This window comes from Anabrus simplex, chromosome 1 (genome assembly GCF_040414725.1).
Source record: "Anabrus simplex isolate iqAnaSimp1 chromosome 1, ASM4041472v1, whole genome shotgun sequence".
NCBI lineage: Eukaryota > Metazoa > Arthropoda > Insecta > Orthoptera > Tettigoniidae > Anabrus > Anabrus simplex.
In genome coordinates this window covers 1,800,682,554-1,800,699,985 of record NC_090265.1, presented here as the reverse complement: position 1 = coordinate 1,800,699,985, position 17,432 = coordinate 1,800,682,554, and the positions used below count along the sequence as shown (strand labels likewise).

General features: G+C 40.0%; 1 protein-coding gene across 1 annotated transcript in view; it reads right to left on the bottom strand.

Annotated features, from left to right (window-relative positions):
• The window catches only part of Dlg5 (Discs large 5), a 390,290-nt gene that overhangs the window by 17,962 nt on the left and 354,896 nt on the right, over window positions 1-17,432 (bottom strand). Inside the window, exon 25 of the mRNA XM_068225698.1 lies at window positions 14,331-14,550. Coding sequence (XP_068081799.1) covers window positions 14,331-14,550 — 220 coding nt within the window. The remainder of the gene's footprint in view (window positions 1-14,330; window positions 14,551-17,432) is intronic.

Sequence of the window (17,432 nt, the reverse complement as noted above, 5' to 3'; positions counted from 1 at the left end):
GAGGAGATATCCTCACTTGCACTATGTGCAAGTAGGGTAGCATCCTGCTTCATGAATTTACCGAGCTCAGAACACTTTAAGCAAGCATCGGACCTATGGGAGTAACAGAGTCCCACTCCCATTTGACAGGTGAGGGACTCCTTGGAAACAACTTGGCGAACAAAATGGAATTCGATGGGGAGCTATCAATATTAATGGGGCTTATGGAGGAAAGAAGTTAGAACTGGCTGAGTCAGCTAAGAGGATGCATCTGGATGTGCTAGGAGTAAGTGATATTCGGGTAAGGGAAGATAATGAGGAAGAGATAGTAGATTATAAAGTGTACTTGACAGGTGTTACAAACGGAAGGGCAGAGTCTGGGATAGGGCTCTTTATCAGGAATACCATTGCACGCAACATAGTTTCTGTTAGGCACGTAAATGAGTGAATGATGTGGGTAGATTTGTCAGTTGGAGGAACTAGAACAAGAATTGTGCCCGTGTATTCACCATGTGAGGGTGCAGATGAGGATGAAGTTGACAAGTTTTATGAATCATTGAGTGACATCATGGTCAGGGTCAACAGCAAGGATAGAATAGTGCTAATGGGCGATTTCAATGCGAGAGTTGGGAATAGAACTGAAGGATACGGAAGGGTGATTGGTAAATGTGGGGAAGATATGGAAGGTAATGGGAATGGGAAGCGTTTGCTGGACTTCTGTGCTAGTATGGGTTTAGCTATTACGAATACATTCTTCAAGCATAAGGCTATTCACCGCTACACATGGGAGGCTAGGGGTACCAGATCCATAGTAGATTATATCTTAACAGACTTTGAATTCAGGAAATCTGTTAGGAATGTAAGAGTTTTTTGCGGAATTTTCGATGATACAGACCACTAACTGATCTGTAGTGAACTGAGTATCTCTAGGCCTAGGGTAGAGAAAGTGAAATCTGTCTGCAAACGAATAAGGGAAGAAAATCTCCAGGACGAGGAAATTAGACAGAAGTACATGGATATGATTAGTGAGAAGTTTCGAACAGTAGACAGTAAGCAGGTTCACGATATAGAGAGTGAACGGGTGGCATACAGGGATGCTGTAATAGAAACAGCTAGGGAATGCCTAGGAACAACTGTGTACAAAGATGGGAAAAGGCGAACATCTTGGTGGAATGATGAAGTGAGAGCAGCCTGTAAACGTAAAAAGAAGGCTTATCAGAAATGGCTCCAAACAAGGGCCGAGGCAGACAGGGATTTGTACGTAGATGAAAGAAACAGAGCGAAACAAATAGTTGTTGAATCAAAAAGAAGTCATGGGAAGATTTTGGTAATAACCTGGAAAGTCTAGGTCAAGCAGCAGGGAAACCGTTCTGGACAGTAATAAAGAATCTTAGGATGGGAGGGAAAAAGGAAATGAACAGTGTTTTGAGTAATTCAGTTGAACTCATAATAGATCCCAGGAAATCACTGGAGAGGTGGAGGGAATATTTTGAACATCTTCTCAATATAAAAGGAAATCATCCTGGTGATGTTGCAAACAGCCAAGTTCATGCGGAGGAGGAAAATGATGTTGGTGAAATTATGCTTGAGGAAGTGGAAAGGATGGTAAATAAACTCCAATGTTATAAGGCAGCAGGAATAGATGAAATTAGACCTGAAATGGTGAAGTATAGTGGGAAGGCAGGGATGAAATGGCTTCATAGAGTAGTAAAATTAGCGTGGAGTGTTGGTAATGTACCTTCAGATTGGACAAAAGCAGTAATTGCACCTATCTATAAGCAAGGGAACAGGAAGGATTGCAACAACTATCGAGGTATCTCATTGATTAGTATACCAGACAAAGTATTCACTGGCATCTTGGAAAAGAGGGAGTGATCAGTCGTTGAGAGGAAGTTGGATGAAAACCAATGTGGTTTCAGACCACAGAGAGGCTGTCAGGAACAGATTTTCAGTATGCGCCATGTAATTGAAAAATGCTACGAGAGGAATAGGCAGTTGTGTTTATGTTTCGTAGATGTAGAGAAAGCATATGACAGGGTACCGAGGGAAAAGATGTTCACTATACTGGGGGACTATGGCATTAAAGGCAGATGATTAAAATCATCAAAGGCATTTATGCTGACAATTGGGCTTCAGTGAGAACTGATGGTAGAATGAGTTCTTGGTTCAGGGTGCTTACAGGGGTTGGACAAGGCCGTAATCTTTCACCTTTGCTTTTCGTAGTTTACATGGATCATCTGCTAAAGGTATAAAATGGCAGGGTGGGATTCAGTTAGGTGGACATGTAGTAAGCAGTCTGGTCTATGCTGACTGCCGAAAGCCTACAGTCTAATATCGTGGAACTTGAAAATAGGTGCAATGAGTATGGTATGAAAATAGCCTCTCGAAGACTAAACTGATGTCAGTAGGTAAGAAATTCAACAGAATTGAATGCCAGATTGGTGACACAAAGCTAGAACAGGTTGATAATTTCAAGTATTTAGGTAGTGTGTTTTCCCAGGGTGGTAATATAGTAAGTGAGATTGAATCAAGGTGTTGTAAAGCTAATGCAGTGAGCTCACAGTTGCAATCAGCAGTATTCTGTAAGAAGGAAGTCAGCTCTCAGATGAAACTATCTTTACATCGATCTGTTTTTTTTTGTTTGTTTTTTTTTCCTATTTGTTTTACGTCGCACCGACACAGATATGTCTTTGGCGATGATGGGATAGGAAAGGCCTTAGGAAGTGGAAGGAAGCGGCCGCGGCCTTAAGGTACAGCCCCGGCATTTGCCTGGTGTGAAAATGGGAAACCACGGAACACCATCTTCAGGGCTGCCGACAGTGGGGCTCGAACCCACTATCTCCCGATTACTGGATACTGTCCGCACTTAAGCGACTGCAGCTATTGAGCTCGGTCGATCTGTTTTCAGACCAAACTTCGCTTTATGGGAGTGAAAGCTGGGTGGACTCAGGATGACTTATTCATGTTAGAAGTAACAGACATGAAAGTAGCAAGAATGATTGCTGGTTCAAACAGGTGGGAACAATGGCAGGAGGGTACTCGGAATGAGGAGATAAAGGCTAATTTAGGAATGAACTCGATGGATGAAGCTGTACGCATAAACCGGCTTTGGTAATGGGGTCATGTGAGGAGAATGGAGGAGGATAGGTTACCTAGGAGAATAATGGACTCTGCTATGGAGGGTAAGAGAAGTGGAGGGAGACCAAGACAACGATGGTTAGACTCGGTTTCTTACGATTTAAAGATAAGAGGTATAGAACTAAATGAGGCCACAACACTAGTTGCAAATCAAGGATTGTGGCGACGTTTAGTAAATTCTGGGAGGCTTGCAGACTGAACGCTGAAAGGCATAACAGTCTATAATGATAATGTATGTATGTATGTACAGTATGTATGTATGTATATTATAACACAGTTCACACACCTGTTATACATGTTTCTAATTCTGAATTGCATTTCTCTCGACAATTCCATTCTAATCAGCCCTTGACATATCTCTTTTCTTCTAACCGTGATAAGTGTTTTATACATCTATGAATGCAACTGTGATGTCTTTCCTAAATTCCCATTCTTTCCTACTATTTGTCTAGCTTGTGATAGTACATATATCACTCCCTTGCACTATATGTAGAAGTGAGAGATATTATTGTCAGTATTCGATTTATTATTATAATCATAATTTCAGTTGTATATTTTGTCATTAATATTTGTAAGCTGGGAGGTCTCCATATGAGGTATGAGTAATTTGTTTTATACAAACTAATGGGAAAATCATTGCTATCATAACTCAGGTAATTCGTATGACTTGTGTATATCCCAATGTCTGATGAGACAGACTTGTTATTGTAGTTTAAAAGTTCCAATGACTCATGTGCAACACCAGTGTCCCTTGACGGTGTTATGGTCTTGGAGCTAGGAAAAGATTCAGGACGTGGTCTTGACTAGAGGATCTACTCATGATTGGCTGGCCAGCATGAATCTAGATGGATCATGTAAGAGGAAGGGGAAAGCTGATGTCTATTTAGGTATGTGATGATATGGCGAGGAGCGCACTGGTAAACTTACAACTTCTGATACGGTACTGGACTGACACCGCTGCACTATACTGGACTGGACTCCAAACATTCATGGAGCGTAATCTTTTTATGTGCGTGGAACGTGGCTGACCTACAATTGTGGAGGCTTAGGCACTGAGTATTGGAGCACGTGTGGCGGCTTGGTATTATATGTCGGTGAAAGCTGTGGGGTGCGATATCTCAGACTTTCCAGAATTTACGTTTTATAACGACAAGCGTGTGTTGCTCAAAACAAGTGTTAGTCAGTGAACACAGTATTATGAGGTACAGTATCTGTGTGATATAATAAGTGCCAATTATGAGAATCCACAAGTCGTGTTGATACACAGAGATAGTTAAGGGTACTTATCTACATTTATATGCATTGTTCAACGGATTAGCTGCAAATGGTGGCTTAGTCCTCGCTTTCGCTTTCCCACTGTTTTCATTGTTGTTGTAAATATGGAGTCTTCCAGCAATATTTTGTGTGTGTATTATATGTATATTTTGGTGTGTTGATGAAGTGCTCATGCAGGGATTTTATTGAGAATATAGTTAGTTATTTTAGACTCAGTGGAGTTCCTACCTATTTAGTAGTTTTCAGAAGGTTAGTTAAGGCCTGAAGCAGATGTACCAGTACGCAGCTTTTATGTACACGCACTGGGAGAGAAAGAATTACTATCAAGCTCTATTAAAGTTCGAGGGATCCATTCTGTTGAACTCTGGCACCCAGACTACGGACATTTTGTTTAATTTTTTAAATTAAGTTTTTGAGTAATTTTAATTAATGATATTTTATTGTTATTAACAAATAGTTACAAGCTGTAAATATGGCATCAATAGTTGATCTTCCAGGTCTAAATCATCGTTCTTCTCTTAATTGTGAATCTATCTTGTTCTTGATTTTTTGTAAGATTATCCTTTCATAAATCTTAATGCAATGACACAGTAATGCTATTCCTCTGTAGTTTTTGCAAAGTGCTTTACTATCTTTTTGTAAAATAGGTACAATAATTGCCCTTGTCCAATCATCAGGAATCTCTCTGTCAGTCCATACTACTGTATCTTCATTATTCTATACAGCCACTGCATTCCAATAGGGCCTGCAGCTTTAAATCATTTCCACTGTGATGTCATCTATTTCAGGAGGCAAATCGATTGTCACAACATTTACAAACAGGAGTTTAAAAACTGAATTTGAATATACTTTGGATGAGGTAGACCTAGTTATCCCAAAAGATGGCAAGTGCAAGTACTTAGGTGTGAGATCTGAACGTAATTTGCACTGGAAGGGTCATGTTGATGACATTGTTGGGAAAGCATACAGATCATTACATGTCATAATGAGGCTACTTAAAGGATGCAACAAAGAATTAAAAGAGAAAAGTTACTTAAGTATGGTTCGTTCATTGTTGGAATATGCAAACAGTGTTTGGGATCCACACCAGGAATACCTAATAAAATAAATAGATGGTGTGCAGAGGAAAGCAGCAAGATTTGTAATGGGGGATTTCAGGAGAAAGAGTAGTGTATCAGAAATGTTACAGAAACTTGGGTGGGAAGCTTTAAGAAAGAGAAGGGAGAAAACTAGACTTATAAGATTATATAGAGCCTATACAGGAGCGGAAGCATGGGGAGAAATCCACGAGAGGATTTAGTTGGAAAATAATTATGTCGGCAGGGCTGATCACAAGTATAAAATTAGACGGGATTTTAGCAGAAATTATTGGGATAAATTTTCATTCATTGGGAAGGGCGTGAAAGAGTGGAACAGTTTACCTGGGGAAGTGTTCGATCCTTTTCCAAAATCTGTACAGATATTCAAGAAAAGAATAAACGGCAACAGAGAAAAATGTTAAGAGGGCATTCGACCTGAGCAGGTTATTGTAATAAAAACTTTTTTGTGAATAAATTCATTCCATCCCCTTGTCTATGGAGACTGGACAGCCGAAGTGGGGGACTGCCTGTAGGGGTGAAATACAGTGGGGATTTTGAGGGCCCTGGGACCGCTATGGTAGCTGTGAAGGCCCTTCAGGAACTCTGAAAAGCAGTGGCAAAAGGGGCTCTGGTTAAGACACAGCAGGTCGTTATGCACGTTAGGTACCAAAATGGGTTTAAAAAAAAAACCTACTTAAAAGATATGGTCTAATGTTCCACCTTTAAAATACTAGTATTTTTTAGATTTAATTATTTAAATAACATTTAAAAATAATGGAACATGTTTCATCTATCTTTTAGGCATCATCAGCCGAAAAGTTTTAAGTTTTAAGATTAAACATAAAGGACAAGTACTGTACGTATGACATGCTTCAATTAAAATTGGTAATAGAGTCCTTCTTAACATGATGATGCTGTGTTTTCTACTGGAACTACACATTGTGCTCCATATCACCAAGTTTCTACCGACGCATCTCATGTGTTCAATATTTTAATTTTCACTTTTAACAGTATTCTAGTGTTGTGCTCAGAACATTCCCGCATATTCTTCAACATTTTAACTGATGCGTTCGGCAGTCGGAATTATTTTTAATGTTTTTTCGTCCTTGTCCTTGGTGCTTAATCTTAAAACTTTTCGGCTGATGATGTATACAAGATAGATGAAACATGTTCTGTTATTTTTAAATGTTACTTAAATAATTAAATAAAAAAAATTTAGTACTGTAAAGCTGGAACATTTGACCACACCTTTTAAGTATACGAACGACAATACGGGCTTTATAATGAAATTCATTTTATGCAATTTTTTAAAAAAAAGCAATGTACATTTATATCTTACAGCAAATTTGTGTAGTATTTTTTGAAGTGATTCCACATACTGTATATGAGTTAATTATGTGTGTAATTACAGAAGATATGAATAGAATTTTGTAATTAATATGAATTTATTAAGGATGAGCTGTGTGTTTTATAGAAAAAATGTTAATGTAAATTGTATAATACTGCATTTTAGGAAGAATGTAGTTGTTGAGAATAATGTATTTTTGTGTATCATGATAACATCTACATTACACACAGAAACACTGGTACAGACGGCATTTAGTATAGAGTTAAAATAGTTTTAATTACATTTTTCTCGACACAAGACAACACTCAGCGACAACAGGAGAGGATTCTCATTCAACAACCTTACGATGCATTTAGTCATAAATTGCTAGAATCCTGATAATGTTTTTATGGTTCATGTTTGTGGGTTACTGTAGTCACGTCCTAGTTCGTGAACCATGGGCAACGGCTGAGTGGCCTAGTAAGTGGTCCTGAAAGTCGGGATACCAGTTGCTATGGAATGGGAGTGGGCATCTCGGATATATTTATTTATTTATTTATTTTATGCCTTTGTATGTGGCGAAGTTAAGGCTCACGGCCCTCTCTTACACTTAACCACTACGTACAGTACATAATCACATACTTTAGTAAAATAACATTAGCAGACCCTAGGAGCTACTTAAATTTATGGAGTAATATTATAACAGATTATAATTGTTATTTTTAATGATTAATATTATCTAGCCTATCTACATCTACATCACCTAACAATAGTTCTAAATCATAATTGCACTCATACACACTAACATTCATACAAGCTGGTCACGTATTTAAGAGGAAATCTCGACAAGACCGTTTAAATGAGACTGTTGAAGTGCTATTACGTATACTGACAGGGAGTGTGTTCCATAGCCTTGCCCCAGACACTTGGAAAGAGTGACTGTATACAGATGAATGATTAACAGGCATCATAAGGGTAGAAGTCGATCCGGTATTATGTCCATGGAAAGATGAGAGGAAGTTAAAATGTGAGGATAGGTATTCAGGTGTAGATTCGTTCAGAAGTCGAAAAATTAGTGTCGCAGTATGTAAATTCCTTAGTTGATCAATTTTCAGCCAGGATAGCTTCTCATAATAAGGGGAAATATGTGTCCTAAAGTTCAAAGAAAATATAAATCGTATGCAAGAGTTCATTGCCCTTTGAAGTTTCATAGTTTGTTTTGCAGTTGCATCGGTTAATACGACATCACAATAATAAATTATTGGAAAAATGAGGGTTTGAATAAGTTTTATTTTCATGCTGTGTGGAAGAATGGACTGTTTCATTTTTAGGGGGTGAAGAGATGCATATACTTTTCTGCAGACACTTGTTATATGGTCATTCCAGTTTAATGTGTCATTCATGACAACGCCTAGGTTTTTTACAGACTTCTGAAAAGGTATAGCTTCACCACAGAGCATGAGGTTAGGCTGCTGTATGATGTTTAGCGTATTTAAAAGTCTAGATTGTCCTATTATGATTGCTTGCGTTTTCTTCGGGTTAATTAGTAGGCAGTTATCTTTAGCATACGAGCTAATTGAATTTAAAGTCGAGTTCATATGGTGGATTGCTTTGTCAATGTCAGGGACCTTAAAGTGTGAGTATATCTGAAGATCGTCGGCATAAAGATGATAGTTGCAGTCGTTCAGATGAGAAGAAATGTCATTAATATAGATTAAGAATAAAAGAGGTCCAAGAATAGACCCTTGGGGAACGCCAGATAGCTTAGTCCTCCATTCTGTAGTCTTCATGTTTGATACAACTTGCTGTCGTCTGTTTTTGAGGTATGAGCCCAAGAGCTGAATAGCAGAATGAGCCATATGAAGTTTTTGTAACTTAGCTAACAGTATGTCTATATTTACAGTGTCAAACGCACTGCTAAAGTCTAGAAGGATAAGTATAGTCAGTTTTCATTCGTCCATAGCCCGTCTAATGTCATCCGTGATTTTGATTAGTGTAGTTGCAGTACTGTGTCCTTTCTTAAAACCAGACTGTAAGGGATCAAGTACAGAATGTTTTTCCAAGTATTTAACAATTTGTTTATGCATTATCTTCTCCAGAACCTTAGAAAGTGCTGTGAGGATGCAGGCAGGTCGGTAGTCAGACGCATTGCTTGCAGGAGAGATTTTTGGGACAGGCACAATGAGTGCATCTTTCCATTTAATTGGGATTTTGCCTGAAGTAAGACAGGTATTAAGTAAATGCGTAAAAATGGGCAGTATTATGTTGATTATGTAAGTCACAAATGAAATGGGAATTTCATCAGCTCCTGTTGCGTGAGATTTTATTGAATTAACTTCCCTTCTTACTTCATGTTCTGTAACGATATCAAATTCGAATGCAGGACGGACTGGGGATTGTTGCCTTAATATATTGTCAATGGTGTTTTGTACTGTCGTTGTGTCAGGAGTTAGACGTTCCGTGGAGAAATATGTATTTAGCTCATCAAGGGACACCTCGGGATCAGTATGCTTCGCAAGTGGTTTGCCAATACCCAGTGACCGAAGTTGTCGCCATGTGGAACCAGTGTTAATGTTTTTGTTTAAATGCTGGAAATAATTAAATTTCTTATTACGAATTACAAGCTTAATTCGGTTTCGAAGAACACGGTACTGCTCATGTACGTCAGCTAGTTGAGTCTGCTTATAGCGTCGGTGTAGTGCGTCTCGTTCTTTCATAATAGTCTTAACATCAGCAGTCAGCCAAGGGCAGGGTGGACGTGTTACTCTCACAGAACGCTTTGGTGCATGTTTGTTGTACAATTCATGTAAATGGGAATTAAATATTTCCACTTTCTCGTCAATGTCACTCTTCATCATTATGTCATTCCAGGGGCAGAGTTGTGCATCTTGTCTCAGTTGTATTAAATTCATCCTTTTAAAGTCTCTAAACGTTACATATTTCGGTCGGTACTTCGGCACGCAAAGAGAGTATGCTAAGTATATGAGGTCATGTTTAGATATGTCAGGAACAGATACTTGACCGTGGTGAAGGATTTTTTGAGAGTTATTTGTTATTGCTAGGTCTATGAATGTATCAGCGGAAATAGTGGAAGTATGGACATGGTGGGTGGGTTTAAGGGGTAATATAGTCATGTCACACGACTTAAAAATATTTTGTAGTCGTGAGGCGTCGTTGTTCAGAGTTAATAAATTGATGTTAAAGTCACCAAAAAGTATCACGTGCTCGTATGATGGTAGCAGTCTCAGTAAGCTGTCTTCTAAGTCATGGAAGTCTCGCACTGCGTCAGGAGGCCTATATACTACTCCTACAAGTACTTTTACAGAATTGACAAGCACCTCTACGAACATATATTCAGGAGCCGTTTTTACAGCAGGAGTAGACGTGTGAACAACTTTACTCTTGAGCATTGATTTACAATATAGGGCGACCCCACCACCCCGTCTGTTCGTCCGATCATGCCTGTGAATATCATAGCCCGATATGTCAACAATGCTTGCGGGAATCGAACTACGGAGCCAACTCTCGCTTACAGCAGCGATATGAATTGGACTGTCTTCAAATATCATCTTCAGTTCGTCGAGGTGAGCAACGATGAATTGGCTGTTGACATACGCACACAACAGGGCGCGATTAAATGATATCCGTTCCTTCTCTAAAATGGTATGGGTAGAATAGGAAGCAGAAAGTGTTGAGGAACGGTCAGTGGCAGGTCGTGTCCTTTCAGACGTATGTTCCGGTGAAAGGGCTGTGGAGGGAGAGTGTTGGGGGTCTGTCCTACAGAGGAATGCTGGGGGGTGAGGGAGGGAGCAAGGAGGGGGACTTTAATAGCCCTTCTCAACTCAAGCATGCTAACGGAATGTGAAACATGCGGCTTACCTTAATTTCCTCGTACATACAGTGGCCAGCTGATTCACACAAACACACACACACACACATTCACAATTATGCACTAAATTAAAAATAAATAAACTACACAGGATGCACATTGTTCATATGTCGCTTTCACCATATTGCCTGATTAGTGATTGTAATTCCGCGAGTGAGTTCACTTGGAATTTCTTGCTGGATACGTGAATGATTATCCTTCCGTCTTGGCTGTATGTGTTACGCAGTCCAAAAGTGTCTCGTGCCTTATTCAAGATGTCCTTTCTCAGCCTAGTGAGGGATTCAGTTATAAGTAGTTTGGAGCCTTTCAGCTGTTGCTTAGCGCGCCAAACTTGATCCCGCTGGTGGTAGCGGAGGAATTTTATTATGATAGGTCGATTACCCTCGGTCACTACGTCCGCAGTCGATCTACGGTGGCGTCCCAGTCGATGACAGCGATCGATGGAGTCCATGGACAGTTCAATTTTCAGGTTATCACGGAGAGTTTCAATGACCTTACCATAGATGTCCTCATTAGGCGTTTCACTCACTCCATGCAGAAGGAGACAATTACGCCTACTGTACTGTTCCGCTTCGTCACTCCGAGCCTCCTAAATTTCCAGTCGTTTCTCGATATCTTCGACATTGTCTTTCAGAACAGAAAGTTCAGCACAGATGGAATTTCTACAAGTTCGGAAGTCCGCTTGAAGCACAGTCAGAACATCGCTGGGGTTGGTAGCACTGCCAGTGGGAGCAGACATGGCTTCCTCCAGGCGGGCTTGGAATTGAGCCATTTGCTTTTCGAAGCCTGTAATTCTTTCCTTCACTTCTTTGAGGGTCATAGTTGCATACACGATGAGATGGTATCCTAAACTTTCGAATTACACTCACTCGCGATTACGACTTGCTAGCTGTCTTGCGATTTAGGCAGGTGAGTTGCGGAGCTTACTTACACGCGTCTAGCGCCATATTTGAGTATTCTGAGTCATGGCCCTCTTTGTGCTCAGGCGGCTAGGAATATACAATTTACCGGTCGTCCATAACCCGTTAGAGGAGAGATCCTCACTTGGACTATGTGTAAGTAGGGTAGCATCCTGCTTCATGAATTTACCGAGCTCAGAACATTTTAAGCAAGCCTCGGACCTATGGGAGTAATGGAGTCCCACTCCCATTTGACAGACGAGGGACTCCTTGGAAACAACTTGGCGAACAAAATGGAATTCGATGGGGAGTTATCAATGTTAATGGGGCTTATGGAAGAAAGAAGGTAGAACTGGCTGAGTCAGCAAAGAGGATGCATCTGGATGTGCTAGGAGTAAGTGATATTCGGGTAAGGGGAGATAACGAGGAACAGATAGGAGATTATAAAGTGTACTTGACGGGTGTTAGAAAGGGAGGGGCAGAGTCTGGGGTAGGGTTCTTTATCAGGAATACCATTGCACGCAACATAGTTTCTGTTAGGCACGTAAATGAGCGAATGATGTGGGTAGATTTGTCAGTTGGAGGAATTAGGACAAGAATTGTGTCCATGTATTCACCATGTGAGGGTGCAGATGAGGATGAAGTGGACAAGTTTTATGAAGCATTGAGTGACATTGTGGTCAGGGTCAATAGCAAGGATAGAATAGTGCTAATGGGCGATTTCAATGCGAGAGTTGGGAATAGAACTGAAGGATACGAAAGGGTGATTGGTAAATGTGGGGAAGATATGGAAGCTAATGGGAATGGGAAGCGTTTGCTGGACTTCTGTGCTAGTATGGGTTTAGCTGTTACGAATACATTCTTCAGGCGTAAGGCTATTCACCGCTACACATGGGAGGCTAAGGGTACCAGATCCATAAAAGACTATATCTTAACAGACTTTGAATTCAGGAAATCTGTTAGGAATGTAAGAGTTTTTTGCGGATTTTTCGACGATACAGACCACTATCTGATCTGTAGTGAACTAAGTATCTCTAGGCCTAGGGTAGAGAAAGTGAAATCTGTCTGCAAACGAATAAGGGTAGAAAATCTCCAGGACGAGGAAATTAGACAGAAGTACACATGCATATGATTAGTGAGAAGTTTCGAACAGTAGACAGTAAGCAGGTTCAGGATATAGAAAGTGAATGGGAGGGTAAAAGAAGTAGAGGGAGACCAAGACGACGATGGTTAGACTCGGTTTCTAATGATTTAAAGATAAGAGGTATAGAACTAACACTAGTTGCAAATCGAGGATTGTGGCGACGTTTAGTAAATTCTCAGAGGCTTGCAGACTGAACGCTGAAAGGCGTTACAGTCTATAATGATAATGTATGTATGTGTATCATTTGGCATCAAGGTAGAGACCTCATTTGCACATAAAGTATTTTGATTTGATTTGAACTTCTTCCGACATCACATCATGTAACAGGAGCGTACCTGAACTAAGCGATGCATTGGATGTGTAAAATGTGCAAGGAGCAGAAAGTTAGAAAATGTACTGGAAAAGAACAGCGGACATATGTACCTGCGTGGAATAAGTGACAATCTTTGCAGAAACCGTTCAAATACAAATTTCCAGGAATTTTCTCCAAGTGATTTAACTCTATTCATGTACGCTCCTGAAGTTTTTCTCGACACAAGACAACACTCAGCGACAACAAGAGAGGATTCTCATTCAACAACCTTACGATGCATGTGGTTATAAATTGCTAGAATCCTGATAATGGAGACTAGATCAGATATGACACACATTTTGTGTATAATGTAAACTGATTGAATACTGAACAGCGAAAGTAACTGTAGTGTTTATGTCCACAGAGACTGTCCTTGCCTAGGAGCATGCAGTGAACTATTCTGAATTACAGTTTATTTTTAAAACTATTTTAACTCTACACTAAATGCCGTCTGTACCAGTGTTTCTGTGTGTAATGTAGATGTTATCATTAAGTCATGTTTTGAATTTCCCGTGTTATGTTATTTAGGGCATAAATGCGTATATACTGCATACATTTTTAGGTCATAAAAATCCATCCCCCTATTCATAACAACGGTTTTGGAGGAGTACCTCCTTTCTTGCAGACATTACATCTATACTGATAGATAAGATCATCAAAATTGATGGTGAAAATCCACCAAAAGGACTCAAAACCAGCTAATCATGGTGTCAAGACTGTCTGTCCGTCACTTTGGTTACAATTTTCAACTCCTGATAGATTTAAATTTTCTGTGGCCAGAGTAGAGAAGATGGACTGAAATTTAACAGAGCTAGGTTCGACATGACAGCAAGTGCCTCACTGATTACAATCAGAGAGTCCTGTTTTTGGTGTAGTTTATTTTGATACTTTTCTAGCTCACAGTAATATAAGCAGTATGTTGTCTAATCTCTGACTACTGATTTCCTCATTTAAGGTAAAGTTACTGGATCTCAGATAACTATCAAAATGTCCTTCACAACATTTACAATAAACCACATAAATAATATAGTACTTTGTACTTCAGCTTGTTGTAATATCACCACCACCATCACAACATTCAGACCTCTTTAGGTTCAATGAGTGTTTTCAAACTCCCTCCATATGCAAAATCCAGGGCATTTCCATCTGCAAAGTTATCCATTTAACAAAAGGGTCGACAGCATCTAATTTTCTAATTCACACAAAAGCATACTGTAACAATGACCTTGTGGTAGTGGTAACACCTACCTGAGATGTAATGACGATATTCCAACTCAAGCTTCAAAGCATGTTCATACATTTCCTTAGCTGCCTTAGCAGACACCTTTTCCATAGGATAACGAGTGTCTTTCACTTCTTTGATGTGCTTCGTTGATTTGAACTTGATGAGTAAAACAATTGGATATATCTGGTGACGATGAAGCCTTTCCACAGATGTTAAGCTGATATCCAGGATGCAATGATTATTCTGCAATTTAAACAAACAGTATAACTGTAACTTATTGCTACGATTTAAGACATACTGTAATAAATGAAAAACGCAGGTCTTCTGAAGAGATTGTATTGTTTTACAAAAATGAGACTAGAGAGAGAGAGAAGACTGCAGTCTTTGCATGCATATTTTACATCTGTGCCTCCCCCACAATTGCTTGGCTAGCCCGCCTGGTGGCCATGGCCGTTAAAGCATCAAATCAATATGGTCAGACAACGTGCTTAGCCGGTTCGAGTCCCGTTGGTTGAAAAAAAAATTCACCATCAGAATGTTGGCCGGCACGATAGCAGAGGTGGCGGTATACAATTTCTGATCACTAGATAGCGTGCCAAGAACCTGGATTTAATTCCAAAACTTTCTACAGTGTTCATATGGAGTGAGGGCATACGATGCTACTGATGGCGAATCGTCAGTCAGATGGGGACATAAAGATTTGAACAGACCCCTTGGCATTATTCGACAGGAGTAGGCTACAAGCCAACACCAGTTTTCATCGCCTCCCTACCTAATCATCATCATCATCATCATCATCCCACGTCCAGACGTTCAGGTCACCCATGTGCGTAACATAGAAAGGCAAGCCGAACATGTCACAGCCTACCATTAACTCTTGAGTTGTGCAAGAGTATGGGCACAGTTCACTCCCCACACTCACAGGCTTAATCTGCATACCATTTGGCCCAAACTTTCTGAATATGAGTTCCATTATACTTCCATTATCGTGTGTTAGTCACTGGGAAGTTAATTTCACTCACTTGATCTATCCCAAACAGAGAATACCGGAGTTGCAGGTTACAGCTTCTACGGTGTCATATAATCACATACTACGAGATAGCCAATTGCAGTAAACTCGTTAAATGTTAATTTAAAACACGTAGTATACCATAATGTCACATTTTGTAACAAATGATTAGCATATATCCTAGAAGAGCAATATATGTAAATTTGGAAACCAAAATCGCAATAAATACTTCAAGTCATGCACACAGTATTCACAATGAAACAGAGTTTGTCACCACTTTGCCGCCAAAACAAAGACAAAAGAACTCGCATGACTTGCATGGAAGTCTGATCATGTGGGACAACATCTCCGCAAGGCATATCACTTCACAGGCGCCTATTTTTCCGGTACTGGAAGTACGCACTGTGTTCGGCGCATGAAAACTCGAAATATTCTTAAACCAAGGACAGGAAAGGGGTATAAATGATTACTGAGAAATCCGAAAATAATATTCTGAGAATTCAAGCTGTAATGGCATTCCTTGTGTATCCTTTTGAACACTTCATACATTCAGATTTAAAAATCAACCCAAAATCGTTATAGTTGGCATCTCTGCATTACACCAACATCAAGAATAAAATCAACACTTGTAATTTTTTTCAAGAGACGATCATACAAAACTCCTTCACTTTTATCCCTGTCCTCATCCTGTTTTGCTCCTTTAAAATGTGCCACGAGTAATCCATAGTTTTTCCAAACCGCAGAAGCACTTCTGTAACCTGAAGCTACCCAACAACAGCCTACTAATGAAAATGAAATGAAATGTCGTTTGGCTTATAGTGCCGGGATATCCCAGGACGGGTTCGGCTCGCCAGGTGCAGGTCTTTCTATTTGACACCTGTAGGTGACCTGCGCGTCGTGATAAGGATGAAATGATGATGAAGACAACACATACACCCAGCCCCCGTGCCATTGGAATTAACCAATTAAGGTTAAAATCCCCGACCCGGCTGGGAATCGAACCCGGGACCCTCTGAACCGAAGGCCAGTACGCTGACCGTTCAGCCAACGAGTCGGACAGCCTACTAATAAAAAGACCTTATACAGTTGTTGAACACTTGTATAGTTATATATATTGAATAAACCCTGTATAAGCGTTGCATATTTTCCTTACTAATAAACATGGTATACGTATTGTACAGGGTGCGGCAGAAATACCTGATGAATTTCAAACATAAATAACTCAGTAACGCAACAAGCCATTTAAAGATTTACTGCACAGTTGGAAAGAGTAGTGTGTGCCATTTGCGTCACATACACATACACACTAGGTTTTGAAAATAATGTCATCCAAATGCTGACTGTCCTATTCAATGCACCTCTAAAGCCTCTTCCTGAAGTTCCAGGACAGTCTCACAACAGGCTCTGCGGTTGGCCCAATCACGTTTACTGAATTTTTGAACACCCACCATTTTGTACGGATGGAACTTACAGTCTGCATGTAAAATTCTCCTTACAGTGCGATCCGAGAGCCCCATAACACGTGAATGCCTATGCACTGAAAGTTGAGGAGATTGCATAATGGCGTGTCTCACTGCACGGACGGTCTCTGGTGTTCAGACGCTACGAGGTCTACCAGGTGGCTTCATTTTCACACTTGAACCACATTTCTTAAACTGTTCACCCATAACAGAATAATGATCCTGCTCGGAACTTTCTCATGTCGACCTAAGCCAAGGTGTCTGTGAAACAAACGCTATGTTGTGGTAACAGAGTCTGCATTTTTGAAACTCTCAATCACGAAACCTCTGTGTTCACCACTCCACGCCATGCTACCTATCGGCTGGCTGACTGACTAGCCCGGATGAGACGATGCACGTGTTCTCCAAGGCCAAAAACCACGAACACCATGACAATAACACCCGTTTGAAAGCTGTGGCCAATACGACCTTTAGTTCGCTCCAATCTACTGTATGTGACAAACGGCAAACCCTGCTCAAATAAAAAAAAAAAAATCAAAATCTCTTTATTTGCAAATGAGGTGTCTACCTCGGTGGCAAATGGTACACTAAAATACATTATTGTCAAGCACTAAATATTAAATTAACAAGAAGAAAATTTTTCTATAATACAATAT